Source organism: Balaenoptera musculus, chromosome 11 (genome assembly GCF_009873245.2).
Source record: "Balaenoptera musculus isolate JJ_BM4_2016_0621 chromosome 11, mBalMus1.pri.v3, whole genome shotgun sequence".
Taxonomy (NCBI): Eukaryota; Metazoa; Chordata; class Mammalia; order Artiodactyla; family Balaenopteridae; genus Balaenoptera; species Balaenoptera musculus.
Genome location: NC_045795.1, coordinates 58,460,800 through 58,484,891, shown reverse-complemented (window position 1 = coordinate 58,484,891; position 24,092 = coordinate 58,460,800). Strand labels below are relative to the sequence as shown.

The 24,092-nt window shown below is 39.3% G+C and overlaps 2 protein-coding genes and 1 long non-coding RNA gene across 4 annotated transcripts in view; 1 reads left to right on the top strand and 2 right to left on the bottom strand.

The window, feature by feature from the left end:
* The window catches only part of CCDC13 (coiled-coil domain containing 13), a 29,598-nt gene extending 27,663 nt beyond the window's left edge, over positions 1–1,935 (bottom strand). The window contains exons 1-2 of one of the 2 annotated variants that reach the window (XM_036869975.1): positions 1,814–1,935; positions 960–1,186 (exon numbers count right to left, since the gene is read on the bottom strand). In XM_036869975.1, coding sequence (XP_036725870.1) covers positions 960–1,180 — 221 coding nt within the window. In that variant the 5' untranslated portion in view covers positions 1,181–1,186; positions 1,814–1,935. Of the gene's footprint in view, positions 1–959 lie in introns of both variants that reach the window. The other variant, XM_036869974.1, reaches the window with a different exon arrangement.
* On the top strand, positions 157–23,351 carry LOC118904143. Its single transcript, XR_005021936.1, has 3 exons — positions 157–537; positions 1,816–2,010; positions 21,151–23,351. It is a non-coding gene; the product is annotated as an uncharacterized LOC118904143 (long non-coding RNA).
* HIGD1A (HIG1 hypoxia inducible domain family member 1A) lies at positions 17,194–24,092 on the bottom strand. Its single transcript, XM_036869995.1, has 4 exons — positions 23,966–24,092; positions 19,633–19,747; positions 18,861–18,995; positions 17,194–18,180 (listed from the first exon to the last, which is right to left on the bottom strand). The coding sequence occupies exons 1-4, from the start codon at positions 24,017–24,019 to the stop codon at positions 18,131–18,133; spliced, it is 354 nt and encodes a 117-aa protein (XP_036725890.1). The 5' UTR covers positions 24,020–24,092; the 3' UTR covers positions 17,194–18,130.

Here is a 24,092-nt window from a genome sequence, read left to right as displayed (position 1 = left end):
AAATAAGTTACAGAAATTATAGATAACAGTAATTATTAACTAACAGCTATTATTATTGTTGGTGTTATTCTACCAACAGCTCAAGTCTCCACAAATGCCAGTTTCTCTGACTTGGGGAAAGATCATTTGGGAATAGGTCTGGGGTTAACTTAGAGCTAATATTTAGGAGCCGTATGAATTTTTTCAATTATTGAGAAATCTTTATTTTTTCCTAATTAGCATTTTTCAGTAGAACATTGTGAAAATCGAGAAACCATGAAAAGTAGAATTTGCAGATGGAGAAGATAGATTCTGGGTGAAACCAGAAGCAAAGAGATAGCTCAACAACTGCTGTGATTTTTTTTTTTTTTTTTTTGCAAAATGACTAGCAAAGAATTTTGTTTCAATCCAGACTCCTGCTTCTAATAACCAATATAAATCAATGCATCTGTGTGACATTGGCAAATTTAAAACAAAATGAGAAGATTCTGGACTCCTTTCAACTGTTTCACCAACCATATAAAAGCAAGGAATCCATAAATTGCTTCTTCAGGACGGGTATGTTTATGTGTCTTTATGTGTCAGGAAAGGGAAATTGACACAGGAGAACAGTCCCAGATGAGGTTTGGAGTAGTGATCACCTGTGAATCATCAGGGCCAGCCAACCAGCTCCTCAAAAACCAAAACACATTTTTCACGAAAGAGAGACTACGTAAGAAAATTCAAGTGAATAAACTACACGTTGATGAGTTTCAAATTTTCCATTTGACTTTAAGTGGTTTTTGAACACACTTCATGTCAAATTATGTCCCTTTATCCGATGCAAGAATCTTCAATAACAATCTCTGTGTCAAAACTTCTGGGTCTCAGCTGATAAACACACATCTGGTCAACCTGCCTGTCGAATTGTCTGCAATCATTCTCCCCCACCTTCCCTACCTCCCTGCAGTGCTCCTGGGAGAGTCCAAACTTGCATTTACCTCTGCTCAAAGCTGGTTTTTGAGTTCTGCTCCCCGGCTTGGAGGACGCTGAGGCCATCAGAGATCTCCAGGGGCTCTTTTTGGTCATCAGCTCTGCTTTGGAGGCTAAGTTCTTTTTCCTTCCGTTTCTCCATCTGCTTCTGTAACCTTCTGTGCTGCATCTCCTGCATGGCCCTGAACTGGAGCCTCAAGGTGTCCTGTGAGCCTTCATCCTCTGCCATCTTGCCCTTGGAGAAGGAAAAGAAGCCTGAGCCTAAGCAAACTCCACAAACTGCTCCTTTCCCAAGAGTGCTCAGCACATAGTCAGCCCTGTCTACAACCCCCAAGCCTGAAGTTGGCTGCTTATCTTTGCATGTGTCCATGAGGAAGCTTGGAAGACCCACCCTCACTTCAGGTCCCCTGAAAGCCAAAGCTGAGCCGAGCTAAGCGTCAGCTCTCTACACACCCTCCCATGCCTGAATGTGCCACCAGACCTCGAATGGCATCAGAATACTCTCCCCATCACTCAGATTCAACAGTTGACTCCTTCCTGTCCCTAAAAACAGTGGCTCTCTACTCTGGCTGACCATTAGAATCTCCTAGGAGTTCCTAAAGTATAGCAATGCTGGGGCACATCCCTGGACCATTTAAAATCTTAATTCCTAGGAATGGGGCTCAGACATCATTACTGTTTTTAACTAAGGTATAATTTTAGGTTGAATTATAATTTACACATAGTAAAGTGCGTAAGTCCTGAGTGTACAACTCAATAAATCTTTACACAGGTATGCAGCCCTGGCTCCGGCCAGGGCCCCGGCGGCTGCCGGCTCCCCCAGCTCCAGCCCGGGCCCTTCTGTACTTTTCCCCGCACTTACAGTGGTCACGCCGCTGCTGCCTTCTTTGGCTGCAGCAGCTCGGGCACCTCTTCTAGACGCCTTATTGCGCTGCCCCGGCAACCGTCACCAGGGAAACCAGCCACGCCGCTGCGTGACGTCCTCACGAGTCTACGGCAACCAAGAGGGCGCCGGGAGATCGGAAAGGGACAGAGGCGCAGATGGTCCGGGTTGAGGCGGTAAGTACATAGGCGAGGTGGGCTGACGGATGAGGGCGTCTTGTGTATGACACTTTAAAGTTGGCCCAGTGGTCCGCTTCTGGAACATATTTTAAAAGTTTTGTGGGCCAAACGTTCTGCGCAGAGATGCGCATCCCGCAGTCCTGCTGGGGGGAATTAAGGTGAATGATCCCACCATGAAATTTAACGTAGCCATTCAGAATGTCTTTGGAAAATGTGGAACAGTGGCGGGGGAAAAGGTTATTTTGTGACGGTGAGTGAAAAAGGCAGGACGCGAAATAGTAATTGCTAAGTAAATGAAGTTGTATTTTTAAAAACTAAGAACGGAGGGAATTACCTGGCGGTCCAATGGTTAAGGCTCTGCGCTTCCACTGCAGGGCTCGGGTTCGATCCCTAGTCGGGGAACTAAGATCCCGCATGCCCTGCATGGCGCAGCCAAAACAAACAAAAAACAAAATTAAAAACCCCTAGGAACAGAAACAAGACTGCGGAAGAATGCATAGAAATATTAAAGTTAAAAATGGTTGTATTCGTGTACTGGAATTGCAGTGCTGTGTTTTTATTTTTGCACTTTAGAGGATTTAGAATATAGTGAACATGGTTTATTTTCAAAGTGGAAAACACTTGTATGTTTGGTTTTTTTTAAAAGACACTTACCAATTTAAGTCACTACTATATCCAGGTCTTTATAATTAGAAAGTCTTCAGATATCTCACGGTTGTTTTTCTTTCTTCTTTTCGTTTTCTATGGTATGGATGTACCACAAATTGTTTAACCATTTGCCGGTCAAAGAACATCAGGGCTGTTTCTAGTTTGGGGCTATTACAGATAAAGCTGATATAAACATTCATGTATAGGTTTTTGTGGGAACTTAACTTCTCATTTTTCTGGGATAGATGCCCAGGAGTCCAGTTGTATGATAATAACATGTTTAGTTTTGTAAGAAACCGTCAACCTATTTTGTAGAGTGGCTGTATGATTTTACATTTCTACCAGCAGTGTATGAGTGATCCACTTTCTCCATATCTTTGCCAGTGTTTGATGTTGTCACTATTTTTTATTTTAGCCATTCTAATAGGTGTGTAGTGACTTCTAATTGTGGTTATAATGTGCGTGATGGATAATGATATTGAATATTTTTTTCAGGTGCTTATTTGCAATCTGTATATGCTCTTTGGTGCAGTGTCTGTTTATGTCTTTTGCCCAATGTCTAACTGTTGACTTTTGAGAATTCTTTATACATTCTAGCTATTAATCGTTTGTTGGATTGTAGTTTGCAAATATTTTCTCCCGTTCTGTAGCTTGCCTTTTCTCTTCACATGGGTTTTCACAGAACAAAAATTTTAAATTTTGACTAGGTCCAATTTACCAATTTCTTTCTTTCGGTGTCAAGTGTAAGAACTCCTTGCCTAGCCCTCGATCCCAAAGATTTCCCCCTGTGATATTCTAAAAGCATTAAAGTTTTATGTTCATGATTTATTTTGGCATAATTTTTATGTAAGATGTGAAGTTTAGATTGAGATTCTTTTTTTTTTTGACCTATGGCTGTCCAATTGCTTCAGCAGTATTTATTGAAAGGTATCCTTCCTCAACTGAATTACTTTTGAACCTTTGTCAAAAATCAGTTGTGTAAATTCAGAAACAGCAACAAAAAACAACCCAATTCAAAAATGGGCAAAGGAATTGAAGAGATTCCTCCAAAGAAGATATACATATAGCTAATAAGCACATGTAAAGATGCTCAACATTACTAGCCATTAAGGAAATGCAAATCAAAGCTACAGTGGGATACCACTCCATACCCATTAGGATGGCTGTTATTAAAAAAATGGAAAATAAAAAGTGTTGTCCAAGATGTGGAAAAATTGGAACCCTTATGCATTGCTGGTGAGAGTGTAAAATGGTGCAGCCGCTGTAGAAAAGTTTGGCAGTTCCTCAAAAATTTAAACATAGAGTACGATCCAGAAATTCACTTCTGCGTATATGCCCAAAATATGAAAGCAAACAGATACTTGTACACCAATGTCCATAGTAGCACTATTCACAATAGCCAAAAGGTGGAAACAATCCAAATGTCCATCTGTAGATGAATGGATAAACAAAATGTGGTATTATCCATTAAATGGAATATTATTCAGCCATAAAAGGAATGAAGTACCGATACATGCTACAACATGGATGAACCTTGAAAACATTATGCTAAGTGAAATAAGCCAGACACAAAAGGACAACTATTGTATGATTCCACTTATATTAGGTTCCTAGAATAGAGATTGCCAGGGAACAGGGGAAGAGGGAAATGGGGAGTTATTATTAAAGACTCTGAAGTTTCTGTTTGGAATGATGAAAAGGTTCTGGAGGCAGATGATGGTAATGGTTGCATAGCATTTTTTTTAAATGTTTTTATTGGAGTATAATTTCTTTACAATGGTGTGTTAGTTTCTGCTTTATAACAAAGTGAATCAGTTATACATATACATATATCCCCATATCTCTTCCCTTTTATGTCTCCATCCCTCCCACCCTCCCTATCCCACCCTTCTAGCTGGTCACAAAGCACCTAGCTGATCTCCCTGTGCTACGCGACTGCTTCCCACTAGCTATGTATTTTACATTTGGTACTGTATATATGTCCATGCCACTCTCTCACTTCGTCCCAGCTTACCCTTCCCCCTCCCCGTGTCCTCAAGTCCATTCTCTAGTAGGGCTGTGTCTTTATTCCCATCTTCTTGCCCCTAGGTTCTTCATGACCTTTTTTTTTTTTTTCCTTTTTTTAGATTCCGTATATATGTGTTAGCATACGGTATTTGTTTTTCTTTTTCTGACTTATTTCACTCTGTATGACAGACTCTAAGTCCATCAACATCACTACAAATAACTCAATTTCGTTTCTTTTTATGGCTGAGTAATATTCCATTGTATATATGTGCCACATCTTCTTTAGCCATTCATCTGTCGATGGACACTTAGGTTGCTTCCATGTCCTGGCTATTGTAAATAGAGCTGCAATGAACACTGTGGTACATGACTCTTTTTGAATTATGGTTTTCTCAGGGTATATGCCCAGTAGTGGGATTGCTGGGTCGTATGGTAGTTCTATTTTTAGTTTTTAAGGAACCTCCATAGTGGCTGTATCAATTTACATTCCCACCAACAGTGTAGGAGGGTTCCCTTTTCTCCACACCCTCTCCAGCATTTATTGTTTGTAGATTTTTTGATGATGGCCATTCTGACTGGTGTGAGATGATATCGCACTGTAGTTTGATTTGCATTTCTCTAACGATTAATGATGTTGAGCATTCTTTCATGTGTCTGTTGTTAATCTGTATATCTTCTTTGGAGAAATGTCTGTTTAGGTCTTCTGCCCATTTTTGGATTGGGTTGTTTGTTTTTTTGATATTGAGCTGCATGAGCTGCTTGTAAATTTTGGAGATTAATCCTTTGTCGGTTGCTTCATTTGCAAATATTTTCTCCCATTCTGAGGGTTGTCTTTTCATCTTGTTTATGGTTTCCTTTGCTGTGCAAATGCTTTTAAGTTTCATTAGGTCCTATTTGTTTATTTTTGTTTTTATTTCCATTTCTCTAGGAGGTGGGTCAAAAAGGATCTTGCTGTGATTTATGTCATACAGTGTTCTGTCTATGTTTTCCTCTAAGAGTTTGATAGTGTCTGGCCTTACATTTAGGTCTTTAATCCATTTTGAGTTTATTTTTGTGTATAGTGTTAGGGAGTGTTCTAATTTCATTCTTTTACATGTAGCTGTCCAGTTTTCCCAGCACCACTTATTGAAGAGGCTGTCTTTTCTCTATTGTATATTCTTGCCTCCTTTATCAAAGATAAGGTGACCAGGACTTCCCTGGTGGTGCAGTGGTTAAGAATCCGCCTGCCAATGCAGGGGACATGGGTTCAAGCCCTGGTCCGGGAGATCCCACATGCCGCGGAGCAACTAAGCCTGTGCGCCACAACTGCTGAGCCTGCGTTCTGGAGCCCGTGAGCCACAACTGCTAAGCCCGCATGCCTAGAGCCCGTGCTCCGCAACAAGAAAAGCTCCTGCTCGCCACGACTAGAGAAAAGCCCGTGCGCAGCAACGAAGACCCAATGCAGCTAAAAATAAAAATAAATAAATAATAAATAAATTAAAAAAAAAAAGATAAGGTGACCATATGTGCGTGGGTTTATCTCTGGGCTTTCTATCCTGTTCCATTGATCTATGTTTCTGTTTTTGTGCCAGTACCATACTGTCTTGATTACTGTAGCTTTGTAGTATAGTCTGAAGTCTGGGAGCCTGATTCCTCCAGCTCCGTTTTTCTTTCTCAAGATTGCTTTGGCTATTCGGGGTCTTTTGTGTTTCCATACAAATTGTGAAATTCTTTGTTCTAGTTCTGTGAAAAATCCCAGTGGTACTTTGATAGGGATTGCATTGAATCTGTAGATTGCTTTGGGTAGTATAGTCATTTTCAGAGTGTTGATTCTTCCAATCCAAGAACATGGTATATCTCTCCATCTATTTGTATCATCTTTAATTTCTTTCATCAGTGTCTTATAATTTTCTGCATACAGGTCTTTTGTCTCCTTAGGTAGGTTTATTCCTAGGTATTTTATTCTTTTTGTTACAATGGTAAACGGGAGTGTTTTCTTAATTTCACTTTCAGATTTTTCATCATTAGTGTATAGAAATGCAAGAGATTTCTGTGCATTAATTTTGTATCCTGCTACTTTACCAAATTCATTGATTAGCTCTAGTAGTTTTCTGGTAGCATCTTTAGGATTCTCTATGTATAGTATCATGTCACCTGCAAACAGTGACAACTTTACTTCTTCTTTTCCGATTTGGATTCCTTTTATTTCTTTTTCTTCTCTGATTGCTGTGGCTAAAACTTCCAAAACTATGTTGAATAATAGTGGTGAGAGTGGGCAACCTTGTCTTCTTCCTGATCTTAGTGGAAATGGTTTCAGTTTTTCACCATTGAGGACGATGTTGGCTGTGGGTTTGTCATATATGGCCTTTATTATGTTGAGGTAAGTTCTCTCTATGCCTACTTACTGGAGGGTTTTATCATAAATGGGTGTTGAATTTTGTTGAAAGCTTTCTCTGCATCTATTGAGATGATCATATGGTTTTTATCCTTTAGTTTGTTAATATGGTGTATCACATTGATTGATTTGCATATATTGAAGAATCCTTGCCTTCCTGGGATAAACTCCACTTGATCATGGTGTATGATCCTTTTAATGTGCTGTTGGATTCTGTTTGCTGGTATTTTGTTGAGGAGTTTTGCATCTATGTTCATCAGTGATATTGGTCTGTAGTTTTCTTTTTTTGTGACATCTTTGTCTGGTTTTGGTATCAGGGTGAATGAGTTTGGAAGTGTTCCTCCCTCTGCTATGTTTTGGAAGAGTTTGAGAAGGATAGGTGTTAGCTCTTCTCTCAATGTTTGATAGAATTCGCCTGTGACGCCCTCTGGTCCTGGGCTTTTGTTTGTTGGAAGATTTTAAATCACAGTTTCAATTCCAGTGCTTGTGATTGGTCTGTTCATATTTTCTATTTCTTCCTGGTTCAGTCTCGGCAGGTTGTGCATTTTTAAGAATTTGTCCATTTCTTCCAGGTTGTCCATTTTATTGGCATATAGTTGCTTGTATTAATCTCTCATGATCCTTTGTATTTCTGCAGTGTCAGTTGTTACTTCCCCTTTTTCATTTCTAATTCTATTGACTTGAGTCTTCTCCCTTTTTTTCTTGCTGAGTCTGGCTAATGGTTTATCAATTTTGTTTATCTTCTCAAAGAACCAGCTTTTAGTTTTATTGATCTTTGCTATCGTTTCCTTCATTTCTTTTTCATTTATTTCTGATCTTATCTTTATGATTTCTTTCCTTCTGCTAACTTTGGGGTTTTTTTGTTCTTCTTTCTCTAATTGCTTTAGGTGTAAGGTTAAGTTGTTTATTTGAGATGTTTCTTGTTTCTTAAGGTAGGATTGTACTGCTATAAACTTCCGTCTTAGAACTGCTTTTGCTGCATCCCATAGGTTTTGGGTCGTGTTTTCATTGTCATTTGTTTCTAGGTATTTTTTGATTTCCCCTTTGATTTCTTCAGTGATCACTTCGTTATTAAGTAGTGTATTGTGTAGCCTCCATGTGTTTGTATTTTTTACAGATCTTTTCCTGTAATTGATAGCTAGTCTCATAGCGTTGTGGTCGGAAAAGATACTTGATACTATTTCAATTTTCTTAAATTTACCAAGGCTTGATTTGTGACCCAAGATATGATCTATCCTGGAGAATGTTCCATGAGCACTTGAGAAAAATGTGTATTCTGTTGTTTTTGGGTGGAATGTCCTATAAATATCAATTAAGTCCATCTTGTTTAATGTATCATTTAAAGCTTGTGTTTCCTTATTTATTTTCATTGTGGATGATCTGTCCATTGGTGAAAGTGGGGTGTTAAAGTCCCCTACTATGATTGTGTTACTGTCGATTTCCCCTTTTATGGCTGTTAGTATTTGCCTTACGTATTGAGGTGCTCCTATGTTGGGTGCATAAATATTTACAATTGTTATATCTTCTTGGATTGATCCCTTGATCATTATGTAGTGTCCTTCTTTGTCTCCTGTAATAGTCTTTGTTTTAAAGTCTATTTTGTCTGATATGAGATTGCTACTCCAGCTTTCTTTTGATTTCCATTTGCATGGAATATCTTTTTCCATCCCCTCACTTTCAGTCTGTATGTGTCTCTAGGTTTGAAGTGGGTCTCTTGTAGACAGCATATATACGGGTCTTGTTTTTTTATCCATTCAGCCAGTCTATGTCTTTTGGTTGGAGCATTTAATCCATTTACTTTTAAGGTAATTATCGATATGTATGTTCCTATTACCATTTTCTTAATTGTTTTGGGTTTGTTATTGTAGGTCATTTCCTTCTCTTGTGTTTCCTGCCTAGAGAAGTTCCTTTAGCATTTGTTGTAAAGCTGGTTTGGTTGTGCTGAATTGTCTTAGCTTTTGCTTGTCTGTAAAGGTTTCAATTTCTCCATCAAATCTGAACGAGATCCTTTCTGGATAGAGTAATATTGGTTGTAGGTTTTTCCCTTTCATCGCTTTAAATATGTCCTGCCACTCCCTTCTGGCTTGCAGAGTTTCTGCTGAAAGATCAGCTGTTAACCTTATGGGCATTCCCTTGTATGTTATTTGTTGTTTTTCCCTTGCTGCTTTTAATATTTTTTCTTTGTATTTAATTTTTGATAGTTTGATTAATATGTGTCTTGGCGTGTTTCTCTTTGGATTTATCCTGTATGGGACTCTCTGTGCTTCCTGGACTTGATTAACTATTTCCTTACCCATATTAGGGAAGTTTTCAACTATAATCTCTTCAAATATTTTCTCAGTCCCTTTCTTTTTCTCTTCTTCTTCTGGGACCCCTATAATTCGAATGTTGGTGCGTTTACTATTGTCCCAGAGGTCTCTGAGACTGTCCTCAATTCTTTTCATTCTTTTTTCTTTATTCTGCTCTGCAGTAGTTATTTCCACTATTTTATCTTCCAGGTCACTTATCCGTTCTTCTGCCTCAGTTATTCTGCTATTGATCCCTTCTAGAAAATTTTAAATTTCATTTATTGGGTTGTTCATGATTGTTTGTTTGCTCTTTAGTTCTTCTAGGTCCTTGTTAAACGTTTCTTGTATTTTCTCCATTCTATTTCCAAGATTTTGGATCATCTTTACTATCATTATTCTGAATTCTTTTTCAGGTAGACTGCCTATTTCCTCTTCATTTGTTAGGTCTGGTGGGTTTTTATCTTGCTCCTTCATCTGCGGTGTCTTTGTCTTCTCATTTTGCTTAACTTACTGTGTTTGGGGTCTCCTTTTCGCAGGCTGCAGGTTCGTAGTTCCCGTTGTTTTTGGTGTCTGCCCCCAGCGACTAAGGTTGGTTCAGTGGGTTGTGTAGGCTTCCTGGTGGAGGGGACTAGTGCCTGTGTTCTGGTGGATGAGGCTGGATCTTGTCTTTCTGGTGGGCAGGACCACGTCTGGTGGTGTGTTTTGGGGTGTCTATGGCCTTATTATGATTTTAGGCAGTCTCTCTGCTAATGCGTGGGGTTGTGTTCCTGTCTTGCTAGTTGTTTGGCATAGGGTGTCCAGCACTGTAGCTTGCTGGTCGTTGAGTGGAGCTGGGTCTTGGTGTTGAGATGGAGATCTCTGGGAGATTTTCACCGTTTGATATTACGTGGAGCTGGGAGGTCTTTTGTGGACCAGTGTCCTGAAGTTGGCTCTCCCACCTCAGAGGCACAGCCCTGACGCCTGGCTGGAGCACCAAGAGCCTGTCATCCACACGGCTCAGATAAGCACGGGGCCCCAAGGGCGGACTCTGCATAGCATTTTAAATATACTTAGTGCCACTGAACTGTACACTTAAAAATGCTTAAAATAGTAAATTGCTATGTATATTTTATAGTAAAAAATTTTTTTTAATCAGTTGAGCATATTTGTTTGGGTCTAACTGCTCTTTTTTCTAATCGCTAAATTACGTCCTTCCCACAGTTTAATGTAGCTCCAACTTTAAACTGGGACCTTTATCTTTTTTAAGATGATAAGATCACCAAATAGATTTCCCTTCACTGAAATAATATTCTCTCTCCCACAAATAAGTAAATATAACATAAGCAGTTAGTGATTCTACTCTTACTATGAGAAGCAAAATTGAATTGACTAAAGTCTGTCAGAAGTAAGAATACCTAGGCTTTAACTCTCTGACATTAGTCAAGTCACAAATCCCAACTTTCTTCTTAAAATAGCAATAGTAAATTTATTCCCGTGATAACAAATAGGTCACGAAAGTGCTTTGTAAACTGAAATGCTCTTCAGCTGTCATGCATTATACAGACTTAGCTGTTTTGCCTCAAAATGGAAGTAAGCTTTGCTGCAGCTTAAAACCAAGGCTCCATTTGGCTCTCCCCATTTCAGGGCTCTCCTCTTAATGGACCTCAGCTTTGCAGGTCCAAAATCTAATTTGGTCATTAAACCGGGAGTGTCTCTTCGGACCAGACTTATGCCAGCCATGGTATTAAGTGATTAACATGTAAACAAGAACACTAAGGCACTAGTTTACACTAGGGGATTGTGACCCATATCCAGAGCTCCTCCTTTCCCAGAATCAGACACCCATGAAGCCAAAAGAGTCATCAGAAAGATATTGTGAGCGATTCAGAGCAAACAGAAGCAAACTGCATTGAAATATTTTTGACCCAGGGTTAAGCCTTGTTAAACATTCTACTTCACAGTCAGAAGTACCCATAGATAAAAATTGTCTGTTGTCTCCAGGTTCAAGTTCCTTCTCGCTAAAAGGTGCTGGATATGCACTGCCAGTTCTGCCTCTTCATCTCCCCATGGATTTGGGCTTTCTTTTTTGGCCGCCAGCCTCTCAGACTCCCCTGCTCCCCGCACACTCTGCCTTTTAACTTAACACCATTTTGGCTATAGTCAAGTCCTATTTTATCCATGGAGCAATTTTGTCTAAGACGTGTTTGTATATATGGTGATCTCATTCATCATATGGTTGACTTTATTAGAAGACTCAATGTTCTGCCAAGATTCATTAGTCCTTAGTTCCAAGGGACCTCTCTGATGGCTGAGATCTACCGTGGCTCTCCTCCAAGCATAATGGATTGGTAATATATTTTCTATTTTCCCCCCAAATTTCTCAGTTTCACTCTTGGCTCACATCATGGTCTTTCAAAACACTTGGATGAAAGTCACCTTGTCTCAGTGATAACTGGTTTCTCCCCTGGTGATTAGGTCTCCAATGCCTTGTGTACTTACTAGTTTTAATTTACTGCCTCCACAGTAAGACCATGGTTATGTGGGAATCTCCGCAGCTTCCTTTTTTTTTTTTTTTAGTTGAAGTATAGTTGATTTACAATGTTCTGTTAATTACTGCTGTACAGCAAAGTGATTCATTTATACATATATACATTCCTTTTTAAAATATTCTTTTCCATTATGGTTTATCATAGGATATTGCATATAGTTCTCTGTGCTATACAGTAGGACCTTGTTGTTTATCCATTCTGTATACAAAGGTTTACATCTGCTGACCCCAAACTCCCACTCCATCCCTCCCTCAACCCCCTTCTCCTTGGCAACCACCAGTCTGTTCTCTATGTCTGTGAGTCTGTTTCTGTTTCATAGGTTCATTTGTGTCATATTTTAGATTCCACATAAGTGATATCATATGGTATTTGTCTTTCTCTTTCTGACTTTACTTAGTATGATAATCTCTAGTTGCATCCACTCAGCTTCCTTCTTATATAAAGACCAAAACAAATACTGACTGAGGATTTTTATATATGAAAAAACCTGAGGATAAAGCAGCTACAGTATATTGGAAAAAAGTATTGGATTTGGGACCTAAGTGGGGAGTATGTGTGCATGTGTGTGCAGTGGAAGGTGGAAATGAAGGGAAGGGAGAACAAGTATTTCTTGGACAGGCATGATTTTATGTACCTGCCTTCTGTTCCATCATGCAGTCTTTCCATGAGACCAGGGGTCTCAAGTTCTGGATTTGGGTCCCAGCTCTGTCACTTTTCAGTTGTGTGGACTTGAGTAAATTACAGCTTTCCACATTGAAAAAGTCAGGATAATACATACTTAATTTTTTGTGAGGGACTTAAAAGAGTATTAAAGCACTTTATATACAGCAAAGCACTATACAAAGTGTTACCATAGTGGAACACGCATTGTGTTTTAAACTCAAATATAGCAAGATTTGTAAAAAGGTAAAGTTCATCATGGCCTGGGAGAGTTCAGAGTTCACCAAAAGTAGAATTGGGTTGGGTCTTTAAGGAGTGCACTGAATTGTCAGGAAGAGGGAACATTCAGGAAATGACTAGAGTCCAAGCAGAGGTGTCAGGGGCAGTGGTGAGCGCAGGGCCTTTGCATCAGTGGCTCTGCTGGAGCTAGGTGGCAGGACAGGAGGTGAAGGGCCTAGGCAACAAGTAAAAGAGCAAATCTGAGTGATGAAGGACTCTGCTTATGAAAAATGGCAGAGTTTGGTGACTGGCTTTATAGTGATAAATGAACAGGAGGAAGGAAAGACACTTCTGAGTTTGAGCCCAGGGTGTGACATGTGTGAGATGGAGATCCCTGACAGGAACGGGTGATCTCAGAAGGAGCACCAGTGGGGAAGACGGTAAGTATAGCTGCAGATAAGCTGAGTTTAGGTCATAGGGCTCTAGCCGAAAGGTATGATGATGGCATTTCTACCTCATGTTGTAAACTTTTAGTCACTCTGTGACACTTCAGAGTTACACTGGGGACAGGAAAAAGACCTAAAACCAATGTTATAAGAAGCTCAGGATACTACAGAGGGGACCTGTTCCTGGGTTCCTCTGAGGGGACCAACTGGATGCTGGCCTCCACTCTGGAACTATTTATCACTGCTGAATTTAGGAGAAAATTTCCTAACTTTCGTCTTGCTAAAAACAAATTATTTTGCCCCATTTCAGTGACTAAGGGGAAAGTAGGCTCTCTTTATCTAAGAATAAAGCCAGGATGCATGAGTAGTAGTGGCTGTTACATGAACTTATAGCAGGTAAATCATTCACTAAGAAAGTGGTAATCAAGTCACGGTTGGTGCATGTTTGGTTTCCTTTCTCCAATTTCCCGTTCAATTTGAAGAGCTTTCAAACAGGATTAAGTATATAAATAATTGGCAGTTCCACTATTTGACACATGAGAACTTTAAAATACTTTATGTTCATTCAGCTTTGTTCTGGCCTTTGTTTTGATGGGCTGTAAATTTAATGGGGGTAGAGCCTAAATTTCAAGTTCCTGAAACTCTGAGCAGTGTTTCCTCATCGGTGAGGCAAGAGGCGTGGTCTGCATGACCAGTCCTCTACTCCAAAGTTCTGACTCCGTGGTACAGAAGCAGAGGGTACTTTGGGGATTTATGTGTGGAGTCAAATTCCAGCTGTCACCACCGGATGTCACTATTGCTCGTTAACTAGAAATAGGCTGATAACTTTTTTCCGGGAATAGCAGGATCCTGAATATAAAAATACAAAAACCTACTTATTCTTTTTTTTTTTTTTGAAGTTTTGAATTTTATTTTATTTATTTTTTTATACAGCAGGTTCTTATTAGTTATCCATTTTATACATATTAGTGTATATATGTCAATCCCAATCTCCCAATTCATCCCACCACCACCCCCGCTGCTTTCCCCCCTTGGTGTCCATACGTTTGTTCTCTACATCTGTGTCTCAATTTCTGCTCTGCAAACCGGTTCATCTGTACCATTTTTCTAGGTTCCACATATATGCGTTAATATACGATATTTGTTTTTCTCTTTCTGACTTACTTCACTCTGTATGACAGCCTCTAGATCCATCCACATCTCTACAGATGACCCAATTTCATTCCTTTTTATGGCTGAGTAATATTCCATTGTATATATGTACCACAACTTCATCCATTCGTCTGTCGACGGGCATTTAGGTTGCTTCCATGTCCTGGCTATTGTAAATAGTGCTGCAGTGAACATTGGGGTGCATGTGTCTTTTTGAATTATGGTTTTCTCAGGGTATATGCCCAGTAGTGGAATTGCTGGGTCATGTGGTAATTCTATTTTTAGTTTTTTAAGGAACCTCCATACTGTTCTCCATAGTGGCTGTATCAATTTACATTCCCACCAACAGTGCAAGAGGGTTCCCTTTTCTCCACACCCTCTCCAGCATTTGTTGTTTGTAGATTTTCTGATGATGCCCATTCTAACTGGTGTGAGGTGATACCTCATTGTAGTTTTGATTTGCATTTCTCTAATAATTAGTGATGTTGAGCAGCTTTTCATGGGCTTCTTGGCCATCTGTATGTCTTCTTTGGAGAAATGTCTATTTAGGTCTTCTGCCCATTTTTGGATTGGGTTGTTTGTTTTTTTAATATTGAGCTGCATGAGCTGTTTATATATTTTGGAGATTAATCTTTGTCTGTTGATTCGTTTGTAAATATTTTCTCCCATTCTGAGGGTTGTCTTTTCGTCTTGTTTATGGTTTTCTTTGCTTTGCAAAAGCTTTTAAGTTTCATTAGGTCCCATTTGTTTATTTTTGTTTTTATTTCCATTACTCTAGGAGGTGGATCAAAAAAGATCTTGCTGTGATTTATGTCAAAGAATGTTCTTCCTATGTTTTCCTCTAAGAGTTTTATAGTGTCCGGTCTTACATTTAGGTCTCTAATCCATTTTGAGTTTATTTTTATGTATGGTGTTAGGGAGCGTTCTAATTTCATTCTTTTACATGTAGCTGTCCAGTTTTCCCAGCACCACTTATTAAAGAGGCTGTCTTTTCTCCATTGTATATCCTTGCCTCCTTTGTCATAGATTAGTTGACCATAGGTGCGTGGGTTTCCCTCTGGGCTTTCTATCCTGTTCCACTGATCTATATATCTGTTTTTGTGCCAGTACCATATTGTCTTGATTATGTAGCTTTGTAGTATAGTCTGAAGTCAGGGAGTCTGATTCCTCCAGCTCCGTTTTTTTCCCTCAAGACCGCTTTGGCTATTCGGGGTCTTTTGTGTCTCCATACAGATTTTAAGATTTTTTTGTTCTAGTTCTGTAAAAAATGCCATTGGTAATTTGATAGCCATTGCACTGAATCTGTAGATTGCTTTGGGTGGTATAGTCATTTTCACAGTGTTGATTCTTCCAATCCAAGAACATGGTATATCTCTCCATCTGTTTGTATCATCTTTAATTTCTTTCATCAGTGTCTTAAGATGATGTTTTAACTTAAGATGAAAAATCATCTTAAGTTAGAACATCACTTCCTTGGGGATACCTTCTCTGACTCCAGCCCTGGGTTAGGTCCCCCAGTCTGCCGCATCCTGTACCTAGTATTTATCATGCTTTTCGAAATCACTGATCTAATGCCAGCCTTCTCTGCTAGACTGTAAGTTGTGAGAGGAGGGCTCACACACCTTCTGTGATGCCACATTCCCAAGCCTAACAGTAACAGTGGTTAACAGCAACCATTCAGAGATTACTAATGCATCAGGTGCTATGCTAAGCCCTTTTATGTTCCCCATTGCATTTTATCTTCCCAGCAACCCTAGGCCACTGACATTGTCCTCACTTTACAGATGAGGAAACCATGGCTACTTGGCTCCTAAATGGCAAAACCATGAACCCAGGTCTGACTCAATAAAAAGTAGTGTTACATCCACTTGAGCCACTTTTAATAACTTCCATAATCTGATGCCAGCCTATTCATCCACCCTAATTTACCACTGTCTTCTTCAGGCAAGCACCCTTACTTATTGTCTCCTGATCACTTAATATGCTCACTACAGTCTCAACATTTTGCTCCTGTTCTTCTGTCCTCTGGCATTTGTCTAGATCAATTTCTCTCAAATTAGTATTTATTTAACAAAATCAATAATGTACTCATCCATCAGAAAGAGTTTCTGAAACTTGTTCACAAATTTGTTCTTCTATAGGAGGCTTATCCTTCATGAAATAATTGTTAGGACTGCCTACAAGCAACTCCTATAATGCCTACTGAAGGCTGAGAAGAGTTCCTAGTAATAGCTTATATTTTTAAAGCACATTTCCCATAGACCCATGTAATGATCTATAAACTAGATAGGACTATAGAAATTATGTAGTCCAATCTCTCATTTCTAACTAGCAGAAAATTGAGAAAACCTTGATTGGTCCAGGTTATACAGTCAGTGGAGCGGTGAGCCAAGACCATGCCGTACCCTCTTGTCTAACAGTACTAATTTATGATAACCGCTGCCACCCAGCATTAACTTCACAAAGGCCAACATTTCAAGTCTCTGTTGGCATCTACTGCTTGACTGCCCAGGTTCTAGTCCCAAACCTACAACCTTCTCTAGCTTATGTGACCTTGGGTTAATTACTTAAAACTATTCATGCCTCAGTCTCCTCCTCCCTGAAAGGAGGATCATAGCTCCTACTTCTTAGGGTTGTTAGGAAACTTAAATGACATTATACATGAAAAGTGCTTAGAGCAGTGTGTGGCACACAGTAAATGCTCAATAAACGTTAGCTATTATTCCTGTTTGTTAAATACTCTTTAACTATGGCTCCTACAAAAGGCATAAAATGTTCTCCCTCTTTTCTTGGAACTACTTGTGCTACTTTGAAGAATGATAGTTGTTTCCAAATTGAAATAAATACAAAACATTTGATGTGTTCACTTACTTTAATAACACTATATTTACCACGTTATCACCATGGAATGTAAATTCAGGTTAGACAAGAGAATTTCACAAGTACAACAAAGCATTCTGTAGTATACCAAAGTTTGTATAATGTCTGACCAAACCAGCTTGCTCATAAATCACTTCCATTATAGGCAATTTATTTAATTTAACATTTATGATTCTTTCAGAGAAAATAAACAGACTGCACACATTTAAAAAGTATTTTTCATTTACCTTTGCATTAGCACTTAAAATACACACTTCTATTTCAAAATGCCATTTAAAAATTATTCTAATATAACAGCAGCAAACTATAATTCTGCAATTACAAAACAGCTAAACGGGGATCTACAGTTAAGTTATTCTCATGTTTACAACTATGATTCTGAAACAGATACTACTTCAAAGCAGCTGTTACCAAAACACACACATAGTTGCTGGGAGGTTTATAATGTTGTATTCTGTGCACTGTTCTGAAAGGGTTCTTCAAGAGCTAACCAGACCTTAAAAACAGTACTCAGTCCACAAGGCAGTCAGAAAGAGTTAAATTAACTGGGGTAAATAGGATTCCTACATTACATCAAAAGCATATGATATTCTGCAGCAACTGGGAGCATTTTCAGGTTTGGCATGTTGTCCTCTTTAAAACTAATTTTATCAGAAGAGTTTAAGAAGGTGGACATTGTACCACTATCAAGTGCATTTAAAAGTGACATGTTTTTGTGCTAATCTGACTCCCCTAAATGACCTAGCTAGTGAACTAGTCGCTAGGCAAATCAAGCCTGCAAGAAAGGAAGCCAATATTCAAATTACCATGTTATTGTCCGACCCACAGAATTTATTTTCAACATAAACATATAACCTCAATATGAGATGTCTAACTAAAGCAAGCACCACCAAGACCAAGACAGCATCTCCTCTTCTAAGGTTTAGGTTTTGCCCAGAATTCTTGATACATGGAATAGCCCATACCTAAAGAAAAAGAATGCTAGTTAAGCATTTAAATATTTTCTTCAGTATTAGAAAATTAAAAACAGTTCATAAAGTAGCTAAAAGTAGCACCCTTGCTAGCATACAATATTTACAAGGGGAACAAGGCACTAGGCTGCTTACGTTCTTGCTTTCTTAAACAATTCAAATTTCTAAAATTCTTTTTACACAATTTCCCAAGTATCTCAAGGCCAGTATGACTAGCTCAGACTGTTAAAATATCAATATTTATCTGGCAACTTTAAAAGGAGTTACTCTTGCTATAAAATGCCAGATAAAGTCAATTAATTATAAAGTCTATAAAAGCATGTAATATCTTTTCCACCTTCAAAAACTCAATAAAACAGCAATCATGTCTCTCCCAGACGATGGATCTTATTACCAACCCTATTTACATATCTAGACTCTTCAACGAAATTATAAACTCAGTGATGGGCAGCACTATCTTTTCTTTCTTTCTTTAAAACCTTAGTAAGATTATATCATAGACAGTAAAACTATGTCACTACTTGAACTATTTTTATTCAGTTTTTATGTGAAAATGAATATAAGTGATATTTGCAAACTGCTTCAAAGTCAGCTAAAAGCATCTACCTTGTTTTATATACAAAGAAATCCATTAACGGGGAACCACAAATTTGAAATGTCCTGTAGGAACCTACCAAGAGTCATTGCTCCCACAACAAAGCCTTGGGCTGCCACACGCATGTGGATCAGGTGAAGAGACATTTTAGTATTGCCCCTGCTCTTCAATTTATATAATCCATATGCAACGACCGCTGCAAAACCTGCCAATCCTGTAAAACAGACAGTCACAAGTATGTCAGATGCATGGGGGCAGAGAATCAAGATGATTTTATCATCAATCAACGTTCTATTTTTTTTTTTATAAGGATGCTTTAGGAGACCATTAACCAGCTAACATACAAATTGAATTTTTAATTTTTCCCCCCTCAGAACTAAAAATCCACAATTGGAAGCAAACAGTAGCAGATCCAGAAAGTTAAGATCATCTTTAAAATGTGGGCTTGTGAAGCCAGTAAATAAATTCCTTTAAGAGTGCCAGGGGAACTCTTCTCTGTCTCACTTCCATCCCCAAAGGCAATCAGTTAATATAGTAGAGACTGTAATAAACCACAACTGTCAGTATAACAACTCTTAGTGAGTCCTTCCAGCAAATCATTGAGACTGATGGTAGTCTTGAGGTCCCAACACATTCACTGAAATAAGTCACTAAAACAAGAAGTCTGAATACACAGAGAAGAATTTTTATAATGAGAGCTACATCATACCAATCTAAGCATATTTCAAGATCTGAAAATATATTCAAAAATAAATGCTTTCAGGAAATTCTTGATGAACCAAACAAGTTTACCACACTTCTACTGTGTTAAAGCTTACAATAGCTTATTAGACCATCAAAGTCAAACTTACCAATGGGGACAAATGGTGCCTCTCTAGCTTTTCGGATAAGTTTAGATCCCTGACCTTCGTCATATGAAGAAAGAGAAACATCTGTGTCACTTGACATAGTGATTGAAGAATCTTCCTGAAACAGAATTTCCATGAGGTTCTGCAGTTAAAAGCATACTTCTTTTATAAGATTATTCCTTTAAGTGGTACCAAAAAAGGCAAGATACTAGCCTGATTATATGAATTAGAGGGCAGAAAAAAAGATTCATTTCTATCACAAAGGGACCAAGGCTCCATTCTCCCTTTTTGGTCAATTTTCTTACACAGGACGCTAGTAGGCATTTCATCACAATAAAGTAATAACAAATTCAATTTCACCTTAGTCACGGTAACTATGTACATATTTCCTTCTGACTGAGCTGAACAGACTATAAACTTTACACGTAGATAAAAAAGGGAGTCAAACATAGTATGTAAGTGCACAAGTCTCTGATTGACGTCAATTACAGTAAACTCAAAAGTTAACTGCCATTACCCATATGGTCTTACCTTAGCTTCTGGGTTTTTCATGTGCATCATACTCCCTTCAGTAATAACAGCTCTCATTCAACACTTTGCTATTCAGGGGGTTTAGTAGTGGTCAAGGTCCTCAAAGAAAATCCAACTCTAGAAGGGAGGCTTAGTGCTTAGTTTGAAAAGTGAAATTGTCCCTCCAAGCCCCCATCCTCATTGGGAAGAGTCCAATTCTGTCATCTGACAGAGAAGAAAACCTTAATCCAGATGAGTTGTACAGTATCACACAGCTAGATAGAAGAAATTAGAACTAGACTTTCTCTTCTTTATTGTGCTCCATTACCTGCTAATTGAATAAACCCTTTCTCTGAGCTTTTATTATATACAAGGTTCAACAAGCTCAAGGTTCAGGATGCTCACTATATATTTGAAGAGATAGAATGAAAACACTGAAATAATGTTTCACAAATTAGATTCTTTAAAATAGACATGCCAGAGTGTGATCACTTTGCCAGCAGAGACAATGAGAATTTGGAGTGTGATGTCTTTTGGATAACAAAGTTTGGGAAGTTTCAGAGAAATATTTGAGATTGGCTTTCAAGATATTACATAAATGGTGACTTCCCTGGCAGTCCAGTGGTTAAGTCTCTACACTTCCACTGCAGGGGGCATGAGTTCAATCCCCCGTCAGGGAACTAAGATCCTCCACACTGGGTGGCAAAAAAAAAAAAAAAAAACAACCAGCAACAAGAAGATACTATATAAATGTACTAGATGGTAAGATTAAATACTGTATTTATTTTAGGCCAGTATGTTTATTAGTTTCCTTCATAACCAATCTAAACTTCCCAAAGGCAAAAGTTTCAAAGACTTTTCTGTTTTATCACAAATCCTCCTTCAACCTCCCTCACCCAACCCCACATTCTAATCACATTAAACTTCTTATAGATGCTCTCTAAACCTCCAAGCCTTTGCACAAGCTGATTCCTCTGCCTAAAACGTTTCTTCCCTTTTCATTTCCTTCAGATACTCTTTCTGGGCTAAGTCCTCCCATTTTTCGGTTTCTTGCCTTAACTGACCTCCTCTGGAAAGTCTTCTCTGACTCTCCAAGTTTATGGTAAGTGCTTTGGTTACGCAGTCCCATAGGACCTGATGCCTTCTCTATAATAACTCTTTCTTATAAATGCAAGTTTAACTGTTTTTCTCACTAGAATCCTTGAAGTCAGGAGGTTACACCTGTCCTGCTTGTGTCTATACCATAGCCTGGCATGATGCTTATTACATAAAGTATACCACAAAATGTTTGTTGAATAAATTTTAAAGTAATATTTTCAACAATTAAAATTATTCTCAGGTAATTAGGAATATTTAGTGAAAACTAACAATTATACACATTTGTAGAGTCAGTAATAAAAATGTCAAGCTGTATGTACATAAGTGCTTATTTTTCTTTTCATTCTTATATTGTATCTATGAAAGAACACATGATAACCTGAGTAGGTCTAGGATCCTTGCAACCACAAGAGACAAAACCATTATATACCACAATCCACTTTTAAAAACTAGCACCTTCTTTTACATATATAAAAGCATGTTTTCTTCCTCTGCCTTAATTATTCCTAAACTAAGAAGTCATTTGGGAATTGTCTTTAAAAGCAAGAAAGTTGGTAGTTTTTCCTTTAATCTCTCACATCTGGATAACTTTAACTGTCCAACAGGTCAATGGAGCAAAAGTTCTCTTCTCCTTCCTTTCAGGAGGGAGGAGGATCACCTTTCAGCAGTTTGTTCGGACAGGACATTAGATCTGGCTTTCAGAAAGCAGTCCCTGGGGAAAGAATCAGGGCGTGAGGGAACCATGTGGTCATTAAGTCTCAAGTGACTAATGATAATCTGTCTCTGATCCAGAACACCTTGTGTGCACATTTCAGGATAAAGGGGAATATTAAAAGTCCAACGTATCACAAAGTTATTTGTTATTCTATGGTTCAAATTATATATCTAGCATAATATATATCTGTAACACTCCCTGAGTAAAAGATTTTGATAATTCTCTTCCTAATGACCACCTAGAAGTTTCCCAAGTATTCATGATTTATAGCCACCTAAATAAAAAATGGTTAACTTTTAAAATAGCAGGGTCAGTAAGTACAAATCATATAACTTGAGAGTAAAAACCCAGATTATTAATCCATGCCAATAGGCTTATTTTACAGAAGCAAAAAAAAAGGTTATGAAGGGTTAAATGAACTGCTCAACAACAGGAATACATCTCTGGCAGGGTAGGATTAGAACCCAGCTCTCCTGATACACAGTTGTGGGTTCTTTTGATTGACAATATATTGCCAAATCATCTGTCTTATAATGCTGGTATGTATTTAATCTTAAAAACATTTAAAATCCACTCCTTAACAGGAGCCCACATCTCTTTCTTTGAATTGTAAAAAATGTCAGTCATGCCTAAAATTAAATGTAACCTTCTTTCCCAGTGACTTAATTCATCTAACGATTTCAAGTGTGATTTGAAGATTTTTTTTTCCCTAGCGCCACTTCTGAATTTTCCTTTTTTATCATTTTCTCATCCACCCGCAGCAGCTGACCCAGATCTCTGTCGGAAAGTTGAACAGGTGCAAAAAGAGGCACCTATAACCAGATACTCAAAGCCAGTTTGGAAAACACGAAGTAGTCTGTAAACTTGGTAAGATACTGCTGAAGACCTTTCCAAATGCATGGGAATCTAGAAGAGGCATAAGGGAACTGGAGCTGCCCAGCATCACGTGATGTAAAAGATTTAAGGATCTTCACAGCCCGTCATTTTGGTCACTGGAACTACTATCTAACAACAATGGTTTCAAATTTTGATTTTGCATCCGTTACCTGTCAGCCTATTTAAAATGGCTGCAAAGGCCCCACCCCGGAAGATTCTGATTCAGATGGTCTGGGGCAGGGCCCAAGGAATCTGTATCTTAAGAAGACCCCTTCAAGAGATTCTGGTGCATAGGGAAGGAAGAGAACCCCTGGTATACAGAACTCAAATACGATTGTCATGCTGGGGCCTGGTACCGCTTCAATCCATCCTAACTTTTCATCCAAACCGGTCTGGGTACTTCCGAAAGCATAGATTACTTCCATAGGGATTACCCCGAAGAGGGAAATAACTGCTTCCCGCACCGGTATAATAAAAGAGACGAATAAACCTGCCGAATCATTTCGGCTGCTCCCAATACTAATCCCGTGCTGTTTTGTAATTTCTAATCTGGCAGGTTTACTTTTTAGGGAGAAATGTAAATTACGTCAGAGATGCTTGATACATGCCCGGGTCCTTTTTACCTCCCTAGGGCCGAAGAGGGTCGCCAAAGGTGGCAGGGAATAGCGGCCCGGGGAGAAGATGAAGCCGATGGCAGGAAGGTCGTTTGGTTTTACGCCCTCCTCTCAACCCTTCAACTTTCCTCCCCTCTCTCTTCTTGTGACCTTGTCAGGACTCCATGGCCAGAGCGCCCGCCCTCTCAATCCCTCCTCACCCACCCCGCTCTACGAGTTCCCCGAAGTCGGCCCCAGCCCCGTCCCTCCCCAGCTCCATCCGCGAGGCTTCGCTCCTCAAGCCTTTGCTGCATCCCCCTCATAGGCTCCGTACGCCCTCACCCGCCTCCCCTGCACCGCGAGGTGGGGCCTGAGCCCCGCCAACCAGACTTCGCCCCTTTCAGCCCAGGCATCGCCCCCACTCCCAGCCCTGCGACCCCCAACCCTCCCAAGGTGCCCTCAGCCGGGCCCAGCGCGGCCTCACTTCTTCCCATCCCAAGGCCCGGCATCCCCCGCTCCCAAAAGTCCGGCATGCATCACTTACAGACAACAGCACAACGTCGCAGGCTCCAACCGGCTTCTGCCCCACCTCGCGCATCAGCAGTCGGCCCGGCTTTTCCCGGTCCCGCCCACAGCCGGCCTCAGCCAATCAGAAGCCAGTGGCTGGGACG

Excerpts from the sequence above, each read along its gene's own strand:
- HIGD1A (XM_036869995.1), bottom strand. The coding sequence starts at position 24,019 with ATGCGCGAGGTGGGGCAGAAGCCGGTTGGAGCCTGCGACGTTGTGCTG. Across the intron at positions 19,748-23,965 it reads GCGACGTTGTGCTGTTGTCT|GAAGATTCTTCAATCACTAT; the intron begins GTAAGTGATGCA and ends ATTCTGTTTCAG. Across the intron at positions 18,181-18,860 it reads TGTGGGAGCAATGACTCTTG|GTATGGGCTATTCCATGTAT; the intron begins GTAGGTTCCTAC and ends CTTTTTCTTTAG.